The sequence below is a fragment of the Symphodus melops genome, assembly GCF_947650265.1.
Source record: "Symphodus melops genome assembly, chromosome: 4".
Lineage (NCBI taxonomy): Eukaryota > Metazoa > Chordata > Actinopteri > Labriformes > Labridae > Symphodus > Symphodus melops.
Window position 1 is genome coordinate 20,354,099 of NC_136694.1, and position 21,227 is coordinate 20,375,325.

Below are 21,227 nucleotides of genomic sequence, written 5' to 3' on the forward strand. Positions count from 1 at the left end.
GAATGCAGAAGCTGTCCAAATTTGGTAGTCAGGGGGCGGAGCCAATACTGTTGGACGGCACCTGTTTCATTCAGTAGAATTTAAACCTTCATAAACTGTTCGCGCCAGTGCACATGTGGATTTAACGATTGCATCACATCATGTTACATTTTTTTTGTACCAATTAACTTACATATCATTGATATTTGTAAAATTCTTCAATAGTATTGAACTAAATCAGAAATAACTCACTTGTGTTAACAAAAACTCTGAATGCAAAGATTTAATAAATACCCTTTCCAAAACATTAAAAAAACAGTTTATTGAAGAATGACACATAAAGTAAATAAATATCATAGGAATTTAATGATATCCCAATGAAATCTATCATATTTAGAACATGCACAAAATAAAAAGTGTTTATTATGCAGAATAACTTCGTTGGAGTACATTTCTAATCTGTTGGGAAGGAAGTCTTCAAATAGTCTTCGCTGTTTCAGTTTCAAGCCCTGCAGCATGATTTGATTAAACATATTATGTCACCTCTGTTGTAAACTTGTATGGATTTCTAGTGTTGAACATTTATTTAAACATATATGTGGTGTGTGTTTATTCTTTAGGTAGCTTCACCTGGATGAAATTGTTTTGACCAAACCATGGCAACCCCTCCCCCCCCCCCCCCCCCCCAAAAAAAAAAAAAACAGAATTCAAGAAATTCTTCAGAGAAATTCAGTATGACAGATGTAGAAATAAAAGGTGGAAAAAATGTTACCTCAAGTTTAGCAAAAATGTTTGCTGTATATATTTAATGAATAAGAATTCAAGTATGATTCCTTATGATGGGGAATATAAAGTTCGGCTTAATTTCCCAACTGATATCCAGTAAAATAGTTTTGAAGTTGTTGGAATTGGGATTTTCTCGAAGGGAAGAAAACAAATAGATGTTGTTGGGTTTTTTTGTCCTGTGTAAAAGTATCACAAAGAAAGCACTTACATACTTGTGCAACCTGTGCAGTTTGCTTGAGATCATTTTATAGACTGATTGTTTTGTTGTTTTTATTCGTACTCTTAATTTATTAATCAGTCAATAAAACATTGCTATTCTTTCAGCTCTTAATTTGTTGTCTGTGCAGCACTGTTTTATTTATTTATTTTATTTTAAAGCAGCTTTGCAGGATTAATAAAGCTGTTTGAGTTCAATTTAATGTTTTGATGGTTCTGGCAGTGAAAATGGCTTTTACTATTTAACTAGAAGGCCATGTTGTTGAACATAAACTCAAAGATTTTTAAACCATCACAGAGAAAAAAAGAATTCTGTCTTAATTCAAACATTCTTCATTCTCTTTGCATGTGTATTTACTGTAGCGTGGTTTTGCAAAAGGCAAGCAACTTCATTAAAAGATTGGAAGTACAAAATGTTATTTTCTGATTGAAACAATATATATTCTGTTCGGTCACACTGGCAAATTGAGTGTAAACACCGATTTGGAAATCACTTAATGCTTTATCGGCATTATTCAAACAACATACTCAAACAATAAAATAATAATAAGTCTGAGATTTGGTTTGCCTTTCAAAATGAAAGAGTGATTAAGTTGGACAATCTTTCCGACTGTTCTCTTGGTAATTGCCCGAATCCTCCACTTCTCGTCCAGGACTTGTCTTTCCCACGACTGGTAAAGGAGGGGTCAAGTAGGAGGGGGCGGTGTGGTATGAATATATGACTACTAATGAGACGCTCCTCAAAAAGAACCTTAACAATTTGGGTATGAATATGTGACCACAAAGAGGATCTGACAATAGTATCACCTAGCAACTCTTATCTGAAGGAATTTCAGAGTCAAGTCTTCTTCTGTGAAGCGCTGTGTACTTGGAAAGAAGAGTCCCCTCCATCTGAGAGCCAAACACAGCCAGCCGCCTTGACAAAGACCCCCCAAAAAATCCACTGAAGAGGCGGACATTGTCTTGTCCAACGTTACCATACACGGACATTAATCATACAACAGACAGAGTTAAAGATGTTAGTGAAATAATAGATTAACAAGTTAAGTGTGGGCTGAATTATTGCTTTCTGACCTGCAAGTGACATCCACTTTAATTGCTTACAAACACAAATTGTATAGTTAAACATGATAAATGTCATACCAACAGGAGAGTTTCACACATAGGAACCCATGAAAAAATCAGGTTAAATGTTCAGTAGTGAGTAGGTTTTCTCTTTAAATGTTTAGAAAGGTTCAATTCTAAAGGCAACTCTGTTTGAAATATCTTTTCATTTTTCTGTTTAAGCTTCCTCCAATTAGTTGCCTTGCATACATTAAAGTTTTGTTCTTTTAAAGACATTTCATTTCAGTTTTAAGTAGCACTGTCTTCCTTGACTTTCAATAACTCAGAAGCGAATTGTACAAGACCACAATTTCTTAAGCCTAAAATATCATGGAATCATTTGTTAAATATATTGATGGGTTGTTTAACCACATAGAAATTGGGGTGCCAATGTCCTGGCAGTTGGTGCGCTTGTCCCATGTGCAGAGGTGGAAGTTCTCAAGAGTGGACGGCTTGGATTCACATCCAGCCTGTGGCTCCTTTCCTGTCTTTACCCACTCTCTCTCCCTGGTGTCTTGCTCTATCAACTGTCCTGTCTCTTAAATAAAGGCATTGCATAGAGTTATTTTTGTAAAATGAATATACATGTTTGGTATCAACTCTTTACCTAACCTACAAATATTAAATTCAATTAAACTGTAGTCGTTGCTGCCACTTAAAATTTAGTGGAATAATTTTAAAAAAGCCTACATTTTTTTAAATGTAAGACAAAAAGTAGCATACTCTATTTGTCTTGAGCCTGCATTAGTATTTGTTGCAGAGTGTTGTTAAAATGTAAGTTCTTTCCAGGGAACAAATTTCAATTTTATGTCTCTTGTTGTCAATCCAACAAAGACTTGACCCCCTGCTTTAAGAACCAGATCTCCGTCACTTCGTCAAATTACCCAGCACACTTTGTTTTGAGTGTGAATCGCCACTCGAAAGGAAACTTCCATCTCAAGCGCTCGAGCAGTCCTTTCTCTCCTCTCCTCTTCGCTTTTGATACACACTGAGGTACGCCTAGGTGTTATTTTCTAGTGTGTTAATGGTGAGACTCCGAGAAGTGGTTTCTGTTGTTAACCAGTTCTCAGAGGTGTCAAAGGTCAACACCCTCTCTTACACACAAGTATGCAAATGCTTTCATTATTACAATACAGGCTTCTTTTTATCTATAGCTGCAGAGCATGCGTCTTGCTGGAGAGGTAGTCCTCTGGATGCTCAAACACCCCCCCCCCCCCCCCCCCCCCCTTACATACCCCTCCACCCTTCCTCTGGTCTCGGGCTTCTATGGGCGATGACAGCACAAAAGTACTTCACACTGGGGGCTGGGTCTGCATTTTGTGGGTCAGTGAACAACGGCTGAGGCAGTAACGCCGTGTCATTCAGAGCCTACACCCCCGCTGTCCTCACACTCCTCGTGGTATCAGCAAACAGAGAGGGGGAGCACTGTGGAAAGCACCGGGGCGTTTTTGTGTATCGCCGACATTAAATGCACCTACTGTTTTCCACCATTCCACCATCTCAGCAAGGGCCCCTAAAACTCTTGTTAAGAGATGATGGATTCACACCTTTGTTTCTACGTTTTAAGGACTACAGGCTGACCATCAGTGCTGGAAGAAGAGCAGGTTATTTACTTAAGTAAAACAGCAGTAGCTCACAATAGAGTTATAAAACCTCAAGAAAAGGTTGAAGTAATAAAAGTGACATGGTTTTATATTCCCGAATATTTGATGTGTCCTACTAGAAAGTTTAATCTAACTTTGCAAAGAAGCAATACAGGATTTAAGTACATTTATATCTAAATATATCTACGATCTAAACTAAAGAAGAGACTAAAATTGACTGGGCTTTAACAGAGATGAAAAAAGTTAATGAAGCTCAACTGGTTATTTGAAATTGATAGTGTATAGGAAGTAGGTGTTTTGAGTGTTTGTTTGTTTGTTTTTAATTAATTTTTGGGAATTTTATGCCTGTAGATTATGTTGGATAGAGTTAGAAATCAGTGTGAGAGAGCAAGAGAGTTTTGGGAATGGCTTGAGAGAAAGTTACTACAGGTTAGATTTGAACCAGACTATAGCCTCCATACATGGGGCACATGCACAAACCACTAGGCTACCAGCACCTTGTAGCTGTTGCTTTATAATAAATGAAGCCATACTTAAACACACAAAGTTTTACTCTAAACTAATGAAGTATGATGTAGTTTTCTTTTTTTTTTTTTTACTTTCATTTTTGCTTTATCTGTAAAAAAAAAAAAAAGTTTGAATTAGGAACTTCATGTAACATTTGTTGTAACACTCACAGTTTAGATACTTGTAGTGAAACAATAATGACAAATTGCTCTCTGGTAAGAACTCTTTAATCCTGCCAATGTTTAAACAGTTATGAAAACCGTCTAGGTGAGTTTATCGTAATTACCCGACTGGATTGAAATCAAACACAATCTGACATGCAGGTCCTGAATCAGAGGCCAGGAACGAAACTCTGGGAGACACATCCAATCTTTTAGATAATCCCATGTGCTTAAAGGAGTTTTTATGAGCCTATGAAGTAGAAATATTCCACCCTCCAAGGAGTGCGTCAAGGATGTGCAGAGGGAGTGTGTAATCCTTAACTTATCGGATAACGCTAAATTCAAGCCCAGACAAAAAACGTTTCTTATATAAGCAATCAGATGTGACGACAAATACAAGCTATGTCAGCTCAACAATCACAACCTTGTTTGATTCAGCAGTGTAGTGTAGTGACAGAATGTGATACCATGCAATGATAAGCTCTGTACAAATATACCGCAACAAAAGGACTTCAAATCACAAATCTCAGCATACCAGATCCCTAAAAAAAAAAGTAATAAAAACCACTAGACCACACATTGTAAAATATCTAACAACAAAAATGTTCTCTTAAGACTTAATTAAAAACCAATCCCAAACCACTGTCATGTTATATTCCTGCTGTTGTGGAAGCTTCTTGAATCTGTGGATCTATTGTCTGGACTAAAAAGCTTTGTGTTTGTGTTTTCCTCCTGTTCCCCTCAGTCATCTCATTTTAAAAGCTCCACATGCCACCTCTGAAAACACTACCTCTTCCAACTGGAATTTGGGCTTGGTGTGTGTGTGTGTGTGTGTGTGTGTGTGTGTGTGTGTGTGTGTGTGTGTGTGTGTGTGTGTGTGTGTGTGTGTGTGTGTGTGTGTGTGTGAGAGAGAGAGAGAGAGAGAGAGAGAGAGAGAGAGAGAGAGATGTCTGTATGTAGGCTGTGTTATGTGCAGTGTAGCATTGAGAAACAAAAGAAAAGAACATGCACGGACAAGTTTTCTTCAAGGAGAAGAAATAGGGGATTTTGGTCTAAAACATGCAGCATTACTCACACAGTCTGGGTTTATCAATGGCTTTGCTTTGATCAGTCACTGCTGCTTGCTTTGGCATTGACCTCATGCATCAAGGAGTGTGGTAAAAAAAAAAAAAAAAAATTGCAGGTGGACAGATGTGTAAGGAAGAATCCAAAGAAAGATCAATGTGTTTGATTTCTGTTTTACTTTGCCCTCCATGTGCATACATAAAACAAAATCAGCCGTAAGAAAAGACAAGTTCAGCAAATGTAGTATGTATGTATTACACATTATGCAGAATACACATTAAAATACAGTATGAAATGAAACCGCTTAGTTCAATAACAAAAGTAATGATACTTACATGGGGCACAAATGATGTTCAATAAATTGGAAAACAGATTTGATTTTGATGCAATGGTATTTAAAAAAACAACAGAGATTAATAATGTTAATTGTTATGTGGATGAAAATATCTCTGAGTTAATTAATAATGATATGCCAACAACACATAAACAGTTATTTGAGTAATAGCATTCATTCTGTGCTTAGTATAATGTTCTCATTAGCAGGTTGCGTATTCAGATTCATCCCACACTGAGGTCATTTTAATCTGTGTCGTCTGGCAAGTAGGAGTGGGGTCTGAAAGTGAAATCCCTCTCAGTAAAGAGCTGTGTTAAAGTAATGGCTGTAGGCAGAGGGGGCCTAATAAAGATGACAGCACACATTCATATGCATTTGATTGTGTGCTCAGCTTGACGAAGTCTGCCTCGCAGGCTTAACAAAGGGGAGGAAGGAAGCCAGGGGCTGTGGAGAATGTCTGTGGGGGTGGGGGGGCATGGGGCAACAAAACACACACGCTCACACTTTAACACACACACACACACACACTCACAGTTGCCTTCCAGCTTGCGTATGTGGTCTCTCAAGTCTGCAGTTATAGCAGTGACAGCTGGGCTAGCACACTCTGCATGGGCTCATTCTCTCTTTAGCAGCCAACCCCTCCCATTCGCTCCACAGACACTCACACACAGTCTGTAACACACATGCTTTAAGGCACGCACACACACAGGATGCTCCATCCTGTTTACTGTTTACATTTCACAGTGGCCGGCCAACTTGGGAGGGCTCCACAATGTGACCATAGACATTACAGCTGTTTGTAAGGTAGCGGAGGGGTGTGTGTGTGTGTGTGTGTGTGTGTTAAGGCAATGTTTTTATGTTCTGATATGTATTCACCCACTTGTTCATTTAGCAGTTGTTCTGGATGCCTTGATCATATCTCATGGTGTTATTTGATAAATACTGTAATTAAGTTATCATAAAAAATAAAATAGTTCCATGTATTCCTGTCCACTGTACTTCACATTGGTTGAACAGTTTAAATGAATTTCAAGTTAAAACTAAAACATATCTCAGCAATGTGAACATCCACAGAATACAAACTCCCCAACTTATAATAATAACTATAATAATACATTCAGATAGAAAACAGCAAACAACAAAACAAAAGATCTTTTGTTTTGTTTAGTTGCTGCTAACAAATGTTCTCTGCATCAAATCAGCAGCATGGAGGTGCTGAGTCAAGGTCCGTGCTGAAAGGAGCAACACAACTGTTGAGGAGAGTAAAAAGGGAGGACCAGAGAAGCCGACTGGCAGTGTGGTCAACAACAATCAGTTCATTATTTGACCAAAAGGGCACCTGCTTTGTTTGAGGTAGGCCTGGTTTCAGAGCGATGACATGAGACAGCTGAACAATGTTGAGTAAACAGGAACCGATGTTTATCTTCTCAAACTCAGCAGTTTGTATTATTCTGATTTGTGGCTGTTAAAGGGCAGTTGTTGTTCTTACCTGCATATAATTCCTGCATTTAAGGCTAAGGATCCTGTTATATACAGGTTGCCTTTTCCATTGAATGTTGTCCAATGAATGTTGTCTAACAAAATGGTCAACATACCATGAATTGTGTTTTTTGTCAAATTCAGAATTTTGAAGGTGTTTTCACTTGTTTTTCCATGATATACCTCATTCAAACAAATGTTGAGGTATTTTGTTAAAAGTGCATGTCTTGCTTTATTTGTGTTCTGCTTAAATTAGACCGTTTCAAAGAAATCATGTGACCATTACGTCTGTCACATGATATCCTATTTTAAGCACCTGTTTTTACCTCTGTCAATGATGCCCTGATAAAGACTCTGATCAGTCGAAACGCAAACTCACATCCCTGTTAAATAAAGGATTTTTATACAACATCAGAGTGACTTGGACTTTCAGTTTGGGCTGCCTTTCTACACCTCATACTTTGTCATCAGGACAGTTCCCTTTTTTTTATTAGCCATTACACCAAATTGTGTCCTTTTTGTACCCATTGTGGTCAGGAGTGAGGTAGGATGGAGGCCAGAAACCTAATAGCGTTTGTGATTTTACCTTGTTATTACATCTGAATTAAAAAAAAAAAAAAATCTGATATAAGATAGGGATGAAGTAGTAAGACCTGATGGCATTTGCTTGATGATGATGATAATGATGATGATGTGCTTCTATCGTTAGCACACAGTACATAGAGAGCAGTCATACCACACAGAGACCAGCAGAGGTCCTTCTTGTATGAATGATACACAGCTGTTCTGATGAAGGGCAACAGCCAGGGATACCGGCAGCTAAATTTTCATCAACAGCCTTCATCGTATTATATTACATAAAATATGTTTCAGGTTATCTGTTTTGTCTAGTGTTTTACATTAATAATGATGGTAAAGCAATAAACATGTTGATGTTATATGTGCAGCCCATGGCTTCTATATTACAAAAAGTATTATCAAAGATGTTGTGTGATTTTGTTGTTGTTGCATAGGCACATCTACCACTTCAGTTAAAATAGCTCAAATACAAACTAAACAAAAAAAAGCAGTCTGTCTGTCTTACACTTTAGTCTATATCTTGTTTTTAACAGCACTTTACTTTGTTCACAACCTTAACTTAATGAGAACCTGATATGTGTCCTCTTACCCAAGCATATTGAGTTTCTGTTTGTGTGAAATGTGCTATAGAAATACAATGGAATGAACTTGAATTGATATCATCCAGACAGTAAGTAACAGCTTGCTACTGTCTGGTCAAGAAGAGAACAAAGTGGTGTAAAGGACACATTAGCTGATTGTGGTTCCAATAACATCTCTGTCTGTAAGCAGATCCTTAAATAGGGTAAAGAAAAGGTAGCAAATCATACTGTGAAATTCAAATTCACTCATTTAGAAAGAGTAAATGTCAGCAAAATGTAGTTAAAGTAGCAATCCAATCTCTCGCAATTGTTTTATATATGTATACCTAATGCCTTTCGTTTGCTTTGATTATTCAGCAATTATGTACTTGTTTATGCTAATCGTTCTGTTCGTTTAATCTATTATACTATTATATACAATCCATTCTTCGGTTCATAATTAAGTTTAAAATCACAAAATGTGTAAATTATTTGTATTTTATTTTACCGGAAGACAATTTAAAAAGGAAAAATGAAGGTAACTTTATTCTGGCCAATAAGGTAAAGTACAAATGCCCCCGTTGCACGTCGGTGCAAGGTGAGTGAAAGTTACAAGTGATTAAATCTCGCAAAAAAAAAAACAAAACACACGCGCAGCTGTGTCAGGAAGAAAGCGTCACGTGACCACGTGCAGGAAGCTGTGTTGACGTTTCATGCAGGCTTCATGACACCAGCGGGCAGGTTCGTATAAATCACCTTTTAACACTCTTTCCGCTGTCTTTGACATGTCTCTGATGGGGTCTGCTCGTATAATGTAATGCTTTGGCTTGTGTTTATTGTGTCCAGCGGATTTGTGGTGCACGCGCTGCTTGTAATGTTAGCGGAAGTGAAGTCTGACAGGTGTCATCTAACATGAAGATAAAGTCAACCATTTGTTTCACTGTTAGTGTGTCTTGTTAAGTTGTTTTTTACAACTAAAGTAAAGGACTACTTTGAAATGATTATGCATTTAGAGGGCATGGTGACTTGATGGACATCCTGACAGTTTATTAAGTCCAACGATGAGTTTTAGATAATCATAACTTTTATGTTTACTGCGAGTCAGAGGCGGTCTGTTGGTTTATTGTGCGCTTTTTTATTCTTTGTAGTGGGTTTTAATCGTTTGTATAACCTGTTGACCGAAACATTAGCCTCATGTTTATTTTTGTTTTGTTTCGTGTTCTCTGAGGTGAGTGAGTGTTGAGTCGACCTATGAGTATATAATATCAGCGCAGCACGTGGGCTGCAGGATGCGTTCAGGGAACCTTTAAAGGTGCACTGTGGAGTGACGTTTGAAAGTTGGAGAAGTGAAACACTTATATGCTGTATTTTCTGAAGTGAATACACACGCTTTTTCAAAGGGAAAACATGTTCCTGGGACACTGTTTGGAGCTAAAAAGCTGGAGAGTTATGGTTTTAGTGTTGCAGCCCCCCACCATAAATTCATGTTTAAGCCTTTTATCTTCAAACTATGTTCCAGTGTTTGTAGTGGATAGAGTTATGAACAAATACCACATAATCTGTAAACCAGAATCAGCTTTATTGGCAAGATATGTTTAACACACAAGGAATTTAACTTTGGCTGCCTCCCTCTGCACAATATAAACATGAAATAATAACTATCAACTAAAAAATATAAACGGGTAATTAAAGGCTAACATGTACAGGACTAAATACGATGCAAATGGATTACATATATATATATATATATATATATATATATTTAGAGCTTCTCCTGCTGAACCCCGCCTCCTCAATGTTAACAGATGGGACATGGGTTAAATTATAAAATCAATATATATAACTATCAAAATGTGTGTCTGATGCATTTTTCTCAAACCCTGTATCATCATGACAGTAAGTTATTAGCACAGCACTGAAGCCATGATTGACCGCTCCTTTAATGCATGTTGCTCCTGCAGCACGTTGTGCACAGTTTAAGCAGCAGAGAGGGAAAACGTAACAAACACTAACACGACCATCATGACAACACATTTTTATTCCTGTTAAACCGGTTGTTGTTGTTTTTTTTTAATGTGGAAGGTAAAGTAAACAAAGAACTATAACGATTGTTTATAGATTTTGTTGAAAATATCCTTTCTAACTTATCTTCCTGCAAATTTGTTCAAGTTTTGGCAGAGCCTGTTTTTGTTTTTTTTAAGTTTTGGACGCATTTACTAGTTTATGAAGTACACCTCCTGCTAGCTGTACTTTGTAGAGGATGAGTTATTTTGTTGCACCAATGTGTCGGATCAATGACAAATGTTCCGTTTTAGGGCATGCTCATCCCTCCAAAATGTAATGAGAAAATCCTCCTGAGAACAGAATGGCCTTTGTACCACTAGCAACAAAGAGCTACCTTTAAAATAAAACAAATACTGTATGTGAGGTTGATTATGTGTCTATTTATTTTGTGCAGATGTGATCTTCGTTTACTGGAATATTTCTGAACAAATGAAACTTGAGCTGTTGTCCAAGCACATTGACCTTTGCTGTTTGCATTGCTGCTGTGTAAACATGACTGTGGCATTCTGGGAATCCCGATGTTACATTAATCACACTGTGACTTTCCCGTATAGTCGGGAGGAAACGTTTCTGTCTTTAATCAGGTTTTTCAAACAGGGCTTGGACTATCACTAGAGCTCCATAATGCACAGCAGCTGCATGACAGATCCACACTGACATTTAGTCCTTTCTGTTTTGGAGATAACAAAGGCAGCAATGAGGATCTAATAGCTAAATTAAGACAATGATGCAGCCTGTTAAGGTTTCCATTTTTTATTCACATTGTGGCCAGTAAAAAAGAAAGAAAGAAAAAGAAAAGTTTTCTCTTTTCAGTCTTCAGGATATTTGGTAATGTGTGGATTGTGTATTCTGTTTTTAGAATGTGTGCAGCAGATCTGTAAAATGAAATGATTACAGTCCAACTTGTGACTTAGTAAGCTAATGCGTTTGACCTTTTAATAACTTTTTATTTTCAACAAGGTCATCCTCGGCGTTTACAACCAAACCTCTGAACATGTGTACATCACGTTCCCCAGACCGGTTTTGACCTTTTCTTACATGAGTTCAATATCTGGTTGAAAAAGTTTAAAGAGCCGCTTGAATGGTTCGAGGAGTGCCGCAGCACTGGCATGAAATCGGATGAATTGCCTCCAGTGGTGACACTTGAGTCATCAGTTGGGTCTGATGACTTCAAGTTAGAGACAGTTACTTTATATCTGGAATTACAAAGGAGCTCGTTCACAAGATGTCTGCTGCTTGAGTCTCCATCAGAGGCATAACACCCCAGAGTAATTGGAAATGTTCTACCCATAAACTGCACCTCAAGTCGTCATGCATTGGATTTGATACAGTTTAATATCTTAGAAGAGAACTTTATTCTCCGACTAATTCCACTTAGATTCATGATTGTATCTGGCACATTAACTTACAAAGTAAGCAGAGTGTATCTGAGGTCAAACTTAATGTTACCAGACACATAAAGCTGTGATCTTTAAGCTTTCCTGATAGTGTCTCATTGGTCCAGGAGCTGGACACAGACTTATTGACTAATAACCAGTTGTCTTTTTTTTTTTTTTTTCCCCCTCCATCTAACCCTCCCAGCACAGTTGCCCCCTCTCAGAGTATGACTGAAGATATTTTGCAGCCAACCTTTCAAAATAAATGGTCTTCTGTCATTACAAAAATCCCCAATAAATTGATCGGACTCTCCCAGCATTCGAAACAAGAGCTGATGTGTTGTAAAGGATTGTTGCCCCTGAGCGAAGTCCAAAGACTGCTGCCTCTGCGATCATCTCACTCATCACATCATCACCAACAGCAGCAGCAGCGGAGCACCGAGACCTCTGAGGGGACTTTAAAACAGCGGCAGGGAAACGACATCGCTCACTCATTTCTGGCTATGTGATGTCTCTTTTGTTTTTTACATCTCTTTGCTGAAGTCTATTTTCAGGTAACATCAACGATGATTTAAAATGCACATTGTTCCAGTATGTTTATTTTCTCTTCAATTTAAGTCTGCATAAATTGTTGTTGAATCTTTTGAGACGTTTTTAATTGTTCACATTCGACAGATTTGAATGTTTATACATTATTTAAAAGTTGACTTGGTGATTCTCAATTTGGGTCTCCCTGCTGTCCACGCCTCTTTTCATTTGTGGTAGTTTTGGGTAAAGATGGGCTTAAACGGAACTGCGGCACATTTGACAATCAGAGTGCAACTCAGCTTCTTTAAATCAGACCTTAAAACTATATCATTCACTCAGGCTTTCCATTAGAAATATACTGTCTGCCTAACTGCAACAAATTCTTCCTTTAACAGTTTTTATTTTTACATTTGTTTCTGTCTTTTAATGATGTACACTCTTTCTTTGGCTCTGTTTTCTTAATGGCTGGTACATTCTTTTAGTGTATTTCTGTTTTTATGTCTGTAAAGCACTGTGAATTTCCTTGTGTCTGAACAGCGCTATGTGAATAAACCCGCCTTGCCTTGCTGTATTTATTTGCATGGTGTCAGTTACAGATAAAGTTCTGACATGTTGTACCGTCTCTCATTGCTGTGTTGGCACAGGAGTTTGGACGGTTAGGAGCAGAGCATGTTGGTGTGTGTGGTCCTGCTCCTGGTCGCTCTGTGTACCCAGGGAGGAAATGGCGAGGATGGACAGACGCCGGGCCATGTTTCCGTGGTGATAGTAGGAGGGACAGGCGACCTGGCGAAGAAGTACCTGTGGCAGGGCTTTTTCCAGCTGTACATCAACCACGTTAGCAGTGGAAACACATTCTCCTTCTATGGCGGAGGACTGACGCCTGCTGAAAAGGCCAAGCCCGTCTTCTTTGACATCCTGAAGGCGACGAACTGCCCGAAGGATGTGTCACCGGAGCGCTGCGCTCTGCTTAAAGAGCAGTTCCTACGACTCTCAGAGTATCGACAGCTAAAGACTTTAGAGGAGTACCAAGATCTGTCCAAGCACATTGAGCAGAAGCTTCAACAAGAGGGACTTAGGGAGGCAGGGAGGCTCTTCTACCTCTCTGTGCCAGCGTTTGCCTATGCAGACATTGCAGAGAAAATCAACAGCAGTTGCAGACCAGCGAGTGGTGCGTGGTTGAGGGTAGTGCTGGAGAAACCTTTCGGACATGACGTCAGGAGCGCTCAGGTTCTCGCCTCTCAGCTGGGGAACTCCTTGAAGGATGAAGAAATGTACAGAATTGACCATTACCTGGGGAAGCAGGTAGGAAAGTCCAACACACTGGGGACTCCTGTCAATCAAATGTTTGACTTTACAGCATGTGTTTCTGTTTCTGTGTGAAGGTGGTTGCAAAGATTCTTCCATTTAGGATAGAGAACAAGAAGTTTCTGGATCCCATCTGGAACAAGCATCACATCGAGAGAGTGGAGATTGTGTTAAAGGAGACCCTGGATGTTAAAGGTGATTAAGAATAGCATGAATAATGTCCAGTACGGTATATGTGTGATATGTGTGTGTGGAATGCTGTCATTTATGTAAACTGCGTGTGTGCTTGCTTTTGAACTTGCTTTTCTACAAGGGGTGGGACTGTTAACTAATTAACTCAGGGCTTTCTAATTAATTAATAGAAATTGATCTTATTTTAAGTGCATCACAATATTTGCCCTAAAAAGCAAAAAATTCTCAATCTAAATGGATGTTAGTGGATGAATGAATACAATGCATGCAATTTTACTTGCTTCTCAGTTTCATAAAGCTGTTGGATCTTGTTTGAAATTAGTTTTTCTACACAGCAGTTTGAAAGGTCGACCACACGTTGCTACCTTTAGCTCATTTTCTAACCCCTTATCTTCTACCACTAAAAATGGTCTACAGTCCAGATCAATTTAGCGAGTGAATTTTTAAGTTTATCAGACGCTGAATTATTATTTTTTTTTTTAATTAATTTTTGTGGTTGAATTTAGGCTGCAAATGCTTCTTGTTTGTACTTTTGGCGAAGGTAGCGAAAAGCTAGCATGAAGCTAGCATAAAGCTAGCACGTAGCAATGATAAACATTTCTGCGCTATTTATGAGGCCAACGTATTAAATGCGAAAAAAAAATTTAACACGTTATTTTCTCGTAATTAACGTGTTAAAGTCCCACCCTTATTTTCTACACCACTGAAGTTCCAAAGGGATAAATAAAAGTATTTGAATTTGTGTTAGTGTTGAATTGTGTTAAATCAGATAAGAATGAGAAGAGGTTGTCAATCAAATGATATATGACCCCAGATGTGAAGAAAAATCTGTCCTTTCATGTGGCCCTACTTGACTCCGTCCACTTTTATGACAAGTTTTAAATATGGCCGAGAGTCTTGTGTTCACGAGCTTTGATGTTTTGTCCTTAAGGTCGTATTCCTTTCTACGACCAATATGGTGTGATCAGAGACGTGCTGCAGAACCACCTGACTGAAGTCATGACCCTGTTGACCATGAGGCTCCCTGTGAATCGCAGCAGCAGTGAAGAAGTCCTTCAAAACAAGCTGCACATCTTCAGCTCCATGCTGCCTATAGGAAAGAAGCAGGCAGTGATTGGCCAGTACCAGGAGTACAAAAGTCAGGTTCAGCAGGAGCTGAATATGACAAAGGATCACATCAGTATCACACCAACATTTGCTGGTAAACCCTGAAGAGCTTTCTTTTAGGTTGCTTTGGATTTATGTATTCTTAATCGTCGATCTCCCATTATTCTGCTGATAACTGATCATGTTTGTATGTTTCAGCTGTGTTGGCTAACATCGATGAAGCCCAGTTTGAAGGCGTCCCAATTCTTTTGGTCTCAGGGAAGATGTTGGACGAACGGGTGGGATATGCACGCGTCCTTTTCAAGAATGACATCTTTTGTCTTCAGAACCACGACAGCATTCACTGTAAACCCAAACAGATAGTTTTCTATTTTGGCCATGGCAGCCTTCAATATCCCGCAATCCTGGTGAGTAAGAATTTATTCAAGCCAGTTTCAAAAGATCCGGAGTGGAAAGAAGTGTCAAAGCACAAGGACGTCAGCGTTCTAGGTTTGCCCATTTCAGACTACTACGTTCAAATTCCAGCAGAGCAGCGGGAAGCTTATTCAGAACTGATCTCTTATATTTTTGCTGGGCGCAAAGATAGTTTCATTAGTACTGAAAACCTGCTGGCTTCGTGGGGGATGTGGACACCACTTCTCAGCAGCATAGCCAGCTCATTTCCACGCATCTACCCCGGAGGAGCAGACAACGGAGACCTGCTGAACGTCCGATTGATCGGGAAAGAGCTCAGCTACAGCAGCGAGGTGGTGATCATCAACAATGATCAGATGGGCGGCACATCAGCAAACAGTTTCCAGGTGATGCAGGGTAAATTTCGAGGCACGGACATGGTGTCTGCGTGGACAGAGGAGCTGGTGGAGAGACTCGCTGCTGACTTGCAGGCAGCAGCAGAAAAAGCGGTGCTAGAGAGTGGCGTCTTCCATCTCGCCCTCTCCGGCGGGTCATCTCCGCTCGCTTTGTTTCACCGGCTCGCCCTGCACCACTTCTCCTTTCCCTGGAGGGACACCCACGTGTGGATGGTGGATGAGCGCTGTGTGCCAATGACGGAACTTGAGTCCAACTTCCGAAACCTGCACGACAACCTTCTGCAACATGTGAGGATACCCTACTACAACATCCACCCCATGCCGGTGCAGCTAAACCAGCGTCTCTGTGTGGAGGAAGACGGAGGAGGCCTGCTGTATGAGAAAGAGATCAGGAAGTTGGTTAACGGCTCCAGCTTCCACTTTGTGCTTCTTGGAGTCGGCTATGACAGCCACACCGCCTCTCTGTTCCCTGGGACTAAAACGGACAAGCACGGGGAGAGTCTGGTGGCGCTGACTGAGAGTCCCACAAAGCCTCACCAGCGCATGAGCCTAACATTTAGTGCCATTAACAAGGCCCACAAGGTGGCTCTTTTAGTGATGGGCAAAGGCAAGCACGAGCTGATCACCCAGCTGAGCCGAGTGAAGGACAACCCGGAGAAATGGCCCGTCACTGGGGTGAAGCCTTCAGATGGCAGGTTGATTTGGTATCTAGACTATGATGCACTTCTAGGGTAGGATTTGTAAGAGGTGTTTTCATTGGACAGCTTTGAGGTGTAAAATGGTGTACTAGCACTTGAAGGACCAGTTTTACTTGTACGACTTGATAATCACTAATCAGAAATGCTGAGCCGTATTGCTGCAGGGTTAAAATGGATGTTCTGTGTTGAAGCCGGTCACAGTTTTTTATAGATTCACACTTGAACTCATGACCCAGAAATACATCCTGCCTGTCATCGCTTAATTTGGCAGGGAAAATGGAGATTGGATAGCTGTATTTAAAAAGCCCTTTTTTGGGGACTGATGTAAAAGTCATCATATGAGGCTCGAAGGATCCGGAGATTTCCAACACGAGATGACCAGCACGAGAGTGTTTCAGCTGCATTACAGTGTGACTATAACACCACTCGGAAAATACAAGTGTTAAGGATTTAAAACTTGTAGATCAGGAGTTTAGTCAAAACTTAGAACCTGAATCAAATCGGGTTTTTGGGGGGGGGTTTTGTGTGAGGGTGAGTCTAATACATATTCAGACTTTTTTTTTTTGAAGGTTTGTTAAAGCCCAGTTATGTGGGAGATAAGTGAGAATCCAGAATAAAGTTAGGAACATATTGAGTATACGTGTCCGCAGTTTACAAAGAACACAGTATAGAGCATTTCAAACTCATTGTCACTGGTGCAAAACCAAGAATGTTCATATGATCTCAGGTTGTAATTTGTAAAAAAGGCAGAAATGCTGTTTATAGTTTCATTTGTATTTCTTGATTGTATGTTTTGTTACTCAAATGTAATTAGTAACTTAAAAAACACTGAAATGTGACCGATGATTGACTGACATCTACTTTTTATACATGTTAATACAATAAATATAACCATTTGTTACTGATGTAGTTATGATCACACAGACAGTTATAAACATCATTTGGTGCATCACTTATCAAAAGCACCTTCCTGACTCACACACACATTCACACACACACATTCCTCTCACATAATATGACGCCAGTGATCTTTAGGGCAGCTAACTTCCATCTTCACTCATTTCATACCGCCTTCGAATGAAAGTGCTACTGAGCCTCAGCGATCGTGTTCTAGTGCCTGTCGGATCCATCATGATGACAAAGCCGACATCATGGTAACGTAGTCGTTTATTCATTCACTGATTCGTTTATTGTGCACTGTGGACACTCGTAACTCAGACTTTCTGTTTGCAACACGACACTACGCTATGCTATGTTACATTAAAAATGCTGGGAAAAGAGAATTAAATGGGTACTTGTTGACTTGCTCTGACTTGATTCTCCAGTTTTAATTTTCCACATTGATGTCGACCAAAGCTGTTTAGATGAAAGTTATGACCTTTTTTTTTTTTTTTTTTTTGGAGAAAACCACATTTACTATCACAACCCAAATGTCCTGATTAAGTCAATATAATATCATTCCTGTTGATTTTCCTTCTATTATCTGTGACTAGTAGCCTTCATAGAGATTTGCATCTACATTTGAATAACTGTAGAGTGAACCTCCTGTGTATTTACTGACACATTACAACAAATGTAAACCTTCCAGTAACCAATAAAAAGGAAACCGCTTCAACAACTGAGACACATCTGCTTTTGGGATTTTTTTCTGCAGTGAGCTTCAAAACGTGAGGAGGATTAAGTCACTTTCCTTTTTATTTTTATGTTCCCATGGTTTTAGGTGTCTGCGGGTATGGACACCACATGAAATTTGAATATGTGGAGTATCGGGTGGCACCGTGTGACAGCTGGACTGCTTTACCGCTCATTGTTTCCACTCAGGTCCATCACAGACGGCCTCTTAGCCAACCAGAGCGCTCCTCTCAGCAAGAAGAAAGCTGGAGAGACAGAGGCAGGTGTTTTTCTTTTTAAACTGAACCCTCTTTGTAAGTCATGTCTCTCACTGCATGTGTGCAAAATAATGAGAAACATACTTCACCTGTACTGATAATCGAAGCGACTGTTAGAAAAAGGGACATGCAGTACAGCTCGGGTGTGGTTTGGGCCTGTGAATTTACATAAACAAATCACGTTGATACTGAAATTTGAATGTAGACTTAAATGGTAAGAGTTTCTTACACATGATGCTGCTGTCAGAGTGAGGACCGCCGTGCTCAATCCATGTCCACATGTCAGCAGCCCAAACACATGATAGGAAGCCCTCAAGCTCCGAGGGACTGGGTCAGTCAATGTGAATATCACGGAGAAACCTGAAATTAAAAAAGTAATTGAATGAATATCTGGTTATTCACATATTTCACAGTATATAGGGAATGAACAGATGTTAAGAGATTAAAAAAACCCCAATTTTGTTAAATTTGTGGGGTACTTAAAAACAATCTAGATAAAGAATAGAACAGAAAAAGCATCTAAATTAATCTCAATCCAAGTCCATTGTTACCAGACGGGGACTGCAGAAACACCAGAAATATTTTGTTCATGTCTGTTGAAGTTTGAATTGAAGTTGAAGTTTGAAGTTTCTTGGTTTAGTTGGCATTTTCCACACTTCACACTCCACAAGTTCTACAAACCACGTTGTTATGCACGCAACTTTGATACAAACTGTACCTGCAGCTACGAAGGACAAGGCGATGGATGCTGACAGGTTGTTCAGAAGAGGCTGCGTACAGTATCTGGAGGATTTGGGACTTTAAGGCACAAACAGACATCATCATTAATGCATCATTCCTTCTTGTTCAAATGACACAAGGAGCTCTTTGGCTCGACGATATCGCCTGTGTTCTCATTACCTCCCCAAGATGACAAACTGAGGGACAAGAACCAGCGCAGTGAACACCACGTTCACGATTTGACTGCAAATAAAACATGAAAAGAAATCTGAATGAACAAAGGTTTTTTTTTTTTTTTTTGTCAAATATAAACAAATTCATTACTTGTGTTACAGCTTACAATTTTAACCTCTTACTCCTTGGTATCCATCTGCTGCTGTGATAAGCCATGTAGATTAGCATGTAGAGGAACATGGATGTTCAGGCAGACGTTTATTCGGAAAACACTAATCCTAATGGCTGAATGTGTTCAGTTGAAAGAAGTGCCTGCAGCTCCACATGTGACCAGGAGGAAGGATTGGGTTTCAGGCTGCACATGCCCACAGACTTGTGCTGCATATTGTGTTACCTGAACATTTGCACATAAAAGTAATCCTGAAGGTTCGGTCGTTGTATTTTCGGGGTCAAAACTGGCTCCAGCAGCTTAGCAGCACATTCCCCTGTATGCAGACTGAACAGGAAGAAGAGAGTTTCCTCCTTTCAAGGGTAAACAGTCCTGTTCTGCCCTCCAGTGCTCCTCTTTTGTATGTGTCCAAATGGCACCAAATCACCCCTGCTCCACATTGCCACACAATGTACTATCACACTGATGACTTTAGGTCTGATTATTTAAGGCACTTGTGCTGTTGACTTTCCCAGAGAGCCACGTTAACATCTAAAATGCCTGTTGACTTCAGTGGAACATGGGACATTGTCAGCAATGTCAATTTCGAGGGATATATGGTTTCACTTGGTAAGTGTCACTCCTGCTATTTTAATTGTGGAATAAACATTTTCATCATTCATCTAATATTAAAATTGAAAGTATTTATTGTAGAACAGAGCACCATAAACCATTGTCTGTGTGTGTTTGATCTGTAGAGAGTTACTTGTCCATAGATATTAAAAGTGTCTTGTATTTTCTGATCAGAGGGGGAAAAAAAACAAAAACTTCAATAAAGTATCTATCTATCTATCTATCTATCTATCTATCTATCTATCTATCTATCTATCTATCTATCTATCTATCTATCTATCTATCTATCTATCTATCTATCTATCTATCTATCTATCTATCTATCTATCTATGTATGACAATAAAAGACAAGGAAGCAAGGTGTTTCATACATTTAACAGCAGAAAGTTCTTGTTTAACAAACTTTTCATTTTGAAATTCAGGCATTGATTTTGCAACACGCAAGATTGCCTCGCTGTTGAAGCCACGGAAAGTCATTGAGCAAGAGGGCGACCGTTTCACAATTAAGACATTCACTACTTTCAGAAACTATGAATGCTCTTTTAAAACTGGAGAAGAGTTCATTGAAGTGACGAAAGGAATGGACAACAGGTCATGCCAGGTAAACGTGTTGAAGCTTTTTTTTTTTTTTTTAAGGTTTTCTGTCTGTACTGCTATCACTCTCCCAATGTATGAATATTCCAATGCATATGAATGTATATCTCTTCTCTGTCAGACTGTGGTGAACTGGGAAAATGATCAGCTGGTTTGTGTTCAGAGAGGAGAGAAGAAGAACCGAGGGTGGGCTCACTGGATCCAGGGAGATGAGCTCCATCTGGTATGCCTCTGAAGGATATCCTTGTTTCTAGTAATTTAGATAAAACATGTAATTGACATCATGTGTTGCCCTAACAGTTTAAAAAAACTCACAATTCTCTTTTCATTGTTCTTAATGTATATTGCATTGTTTACAAATTAATTATTTTTATTCTCCAGAAACTTACCTGTGAGGATCAAGTCTGCAAGCAAGTTTACAAAAGGTCTCTGTGATCCTTTCAGAGAGTTTAAGAAAACGTTGTTTGCCTGTAAACATAATTAAAGAGCGTTTGATTTAAATGTGATGTGGGTGATTCACTGCTTGACCGTTTGTATTTTATAGATAGAGAGCAGAGCGAAGTGAAGGCTCAGTGAGCAAAGTTAAAATTAAAAAAAATCACACTAAAGAGAATTA

General features: G+C 39.3%; 3 protein-coding genes across 3 annotated transcripts; 2 read left to right on the plus strand and 1 right to left on the minus strand.

Annotated features, from left to right (window-relative positions):
* The first annotated feature begins 12,013 nt into the window (after nucleotides 1–12,013).
* On the plus strand, nucleotides 12,014–18,075 carry h6pd (hexose-6-phosphate dehydrogenase (glucose 1-dehydrogenase)). The gene is made up of 5 exons (XM_079341220.1): nucleotides 12,014–12,368; nucleotides 12,987–13,644; nucleotides 13,725–13,842; nucleotides 14,771–15,040; nucleotides 15,145–18,075. Exons 2-5 carry the CDS (start codon nucleotides 13,012–13,014, stop codon nucleotides 16,488–16,490), a joined length of 2,367 nt encoding a protein of 788 aa, XP_079197346.1. The 5' UTR covers nucleotides 12,014–12,368; nucleotides 12,987–13,011; the 3' UTR covers nucleotides 16,491–18,075.
* Nucleotides 16,977–19,709, minus strand: LOC306822303 (uncharacterized protein). The gene is made up of 6 exons (XM_079341222.1): nucleotides 19,403–19,709; nucleotides 19,243–19,305; nucleotides 19,061–19,140; nucleotides 18,572–18,702; nucleotides 18,432–18,498; nucleotides 16,977–18,330 (listed from the first exon to the last, which is right to left on the minus strand). Exons 1-6 carry the CDS (start codon nucleotides 19,474–19,476, stop codon nucleotides 18,251–18,253), a joined length of 495 nt encoding a protein of 164 aa, XP_079197348.1. The 5' UTR covers nucleotides 19,477–19,709; the 3' UTR covers nucleotides 16,977–18,250.
* Nucleotides 19,710–19,912: 203 nt separating this feature from the next.
* Nucleotides 19,913–21,099, plus strand: rbp7b (retinol binding protein 7b, cellular). The gene is made up of 4 exons (XM_079342073.1): nucleotides 19,913–20,014; nucleotides 20,440–20,618; nucleotides 20,733–20,834; nucleotides 20,993–21,099. Exons 1-4 carry the CDS (start codon nucleotides 19,942–19,944, stop codon nucleotides 21,044–21,046), a joined length of 408 nt encoding a protein of 135 aa, XP_079198199.1. The 5' UTR covers nucleotides 19,913–19,941; the 3' UTR covers nucleotides 21,047–21,099.
* The last annotated feature ends 128 nt before the right edge of the window (nucleotides 21,100–21,227 follow it).

What these genes read in the sequence shown, in the direction of transcription:
- h6pd (XM_079341220.1), top strand. Translation starts at nt 13,012, where the DNA reads ATGTTGGTGTGTGTGGTCCTGCTCCTGGTCGCTCTGTGTACCCAGGGA. An exon ending in ACCATTACCTGGGGAAGCAG is followed by an intron (nt 13,645 to 13,724) that starts GTAGGAAAGTCC and finishes TTCTGTGTGAAG; the next exon opens with GTGGTTGCAAAGATTCTTCC. An exon ending in TATCACACCAACATTTGCTG is followed by an intron (nt 15,041 to 15,144) that starts GTAAACCCTGAA and finishes TGTATGTTTCAG; the next exon opens with CTGTGTTGGCTAACATCGAT.
- LOC306822303 (XM_079341222.1), bottom strand. Translation starts at nt 19,476, where the DNA reads ATGTTCCTCTACATGCTAATCTACATGGCTTATCACAGCAGCAGATGG. An exon ending in AGGAGTAAGAGGTTAAAATT is followed by an intron (nt 19,306 to 19,402) that starts GTAAGCTGTAAC and finishes TTTTATTTGCAG; the next exon opens with TCAAATCGTGAACGTGGTGT. An exon ending in CTTGTCCTTCGTAGCTGCAG is followed by an intron (nt 18,703 to 19,060) that starts GTACAGTTTGTA and finishes TTTTAATTTCAG; the next exon opens with GTTTCTCCGTGATATTCACA.
- rbp7b (XM_079342073.1), top strand. Translation starts at nt 19,942, where the DNA reads ATGCCTGTTGACTTCAGTGGAACATGGGACATTGTCAGCAATGTCAAT. An exon ending in TGGACAACAGGTCATGCCAG is followed by an intron (nt 20,619 to 20,732) that starts GTAAACGTGTTG and finishes CTTCTCTGTCAG; the next exon opens with ACTGTGGTGAACTGGGAAAA. An exon ending in AGGGAGATGAGCTCCATCTG is followed by an intron (nt 20,835 to 20,992) that starts GTATGCCTCTGA and finishes TTTATTCTCCAG; the next exon opens with AAACTTACCTGTGAGGATCA.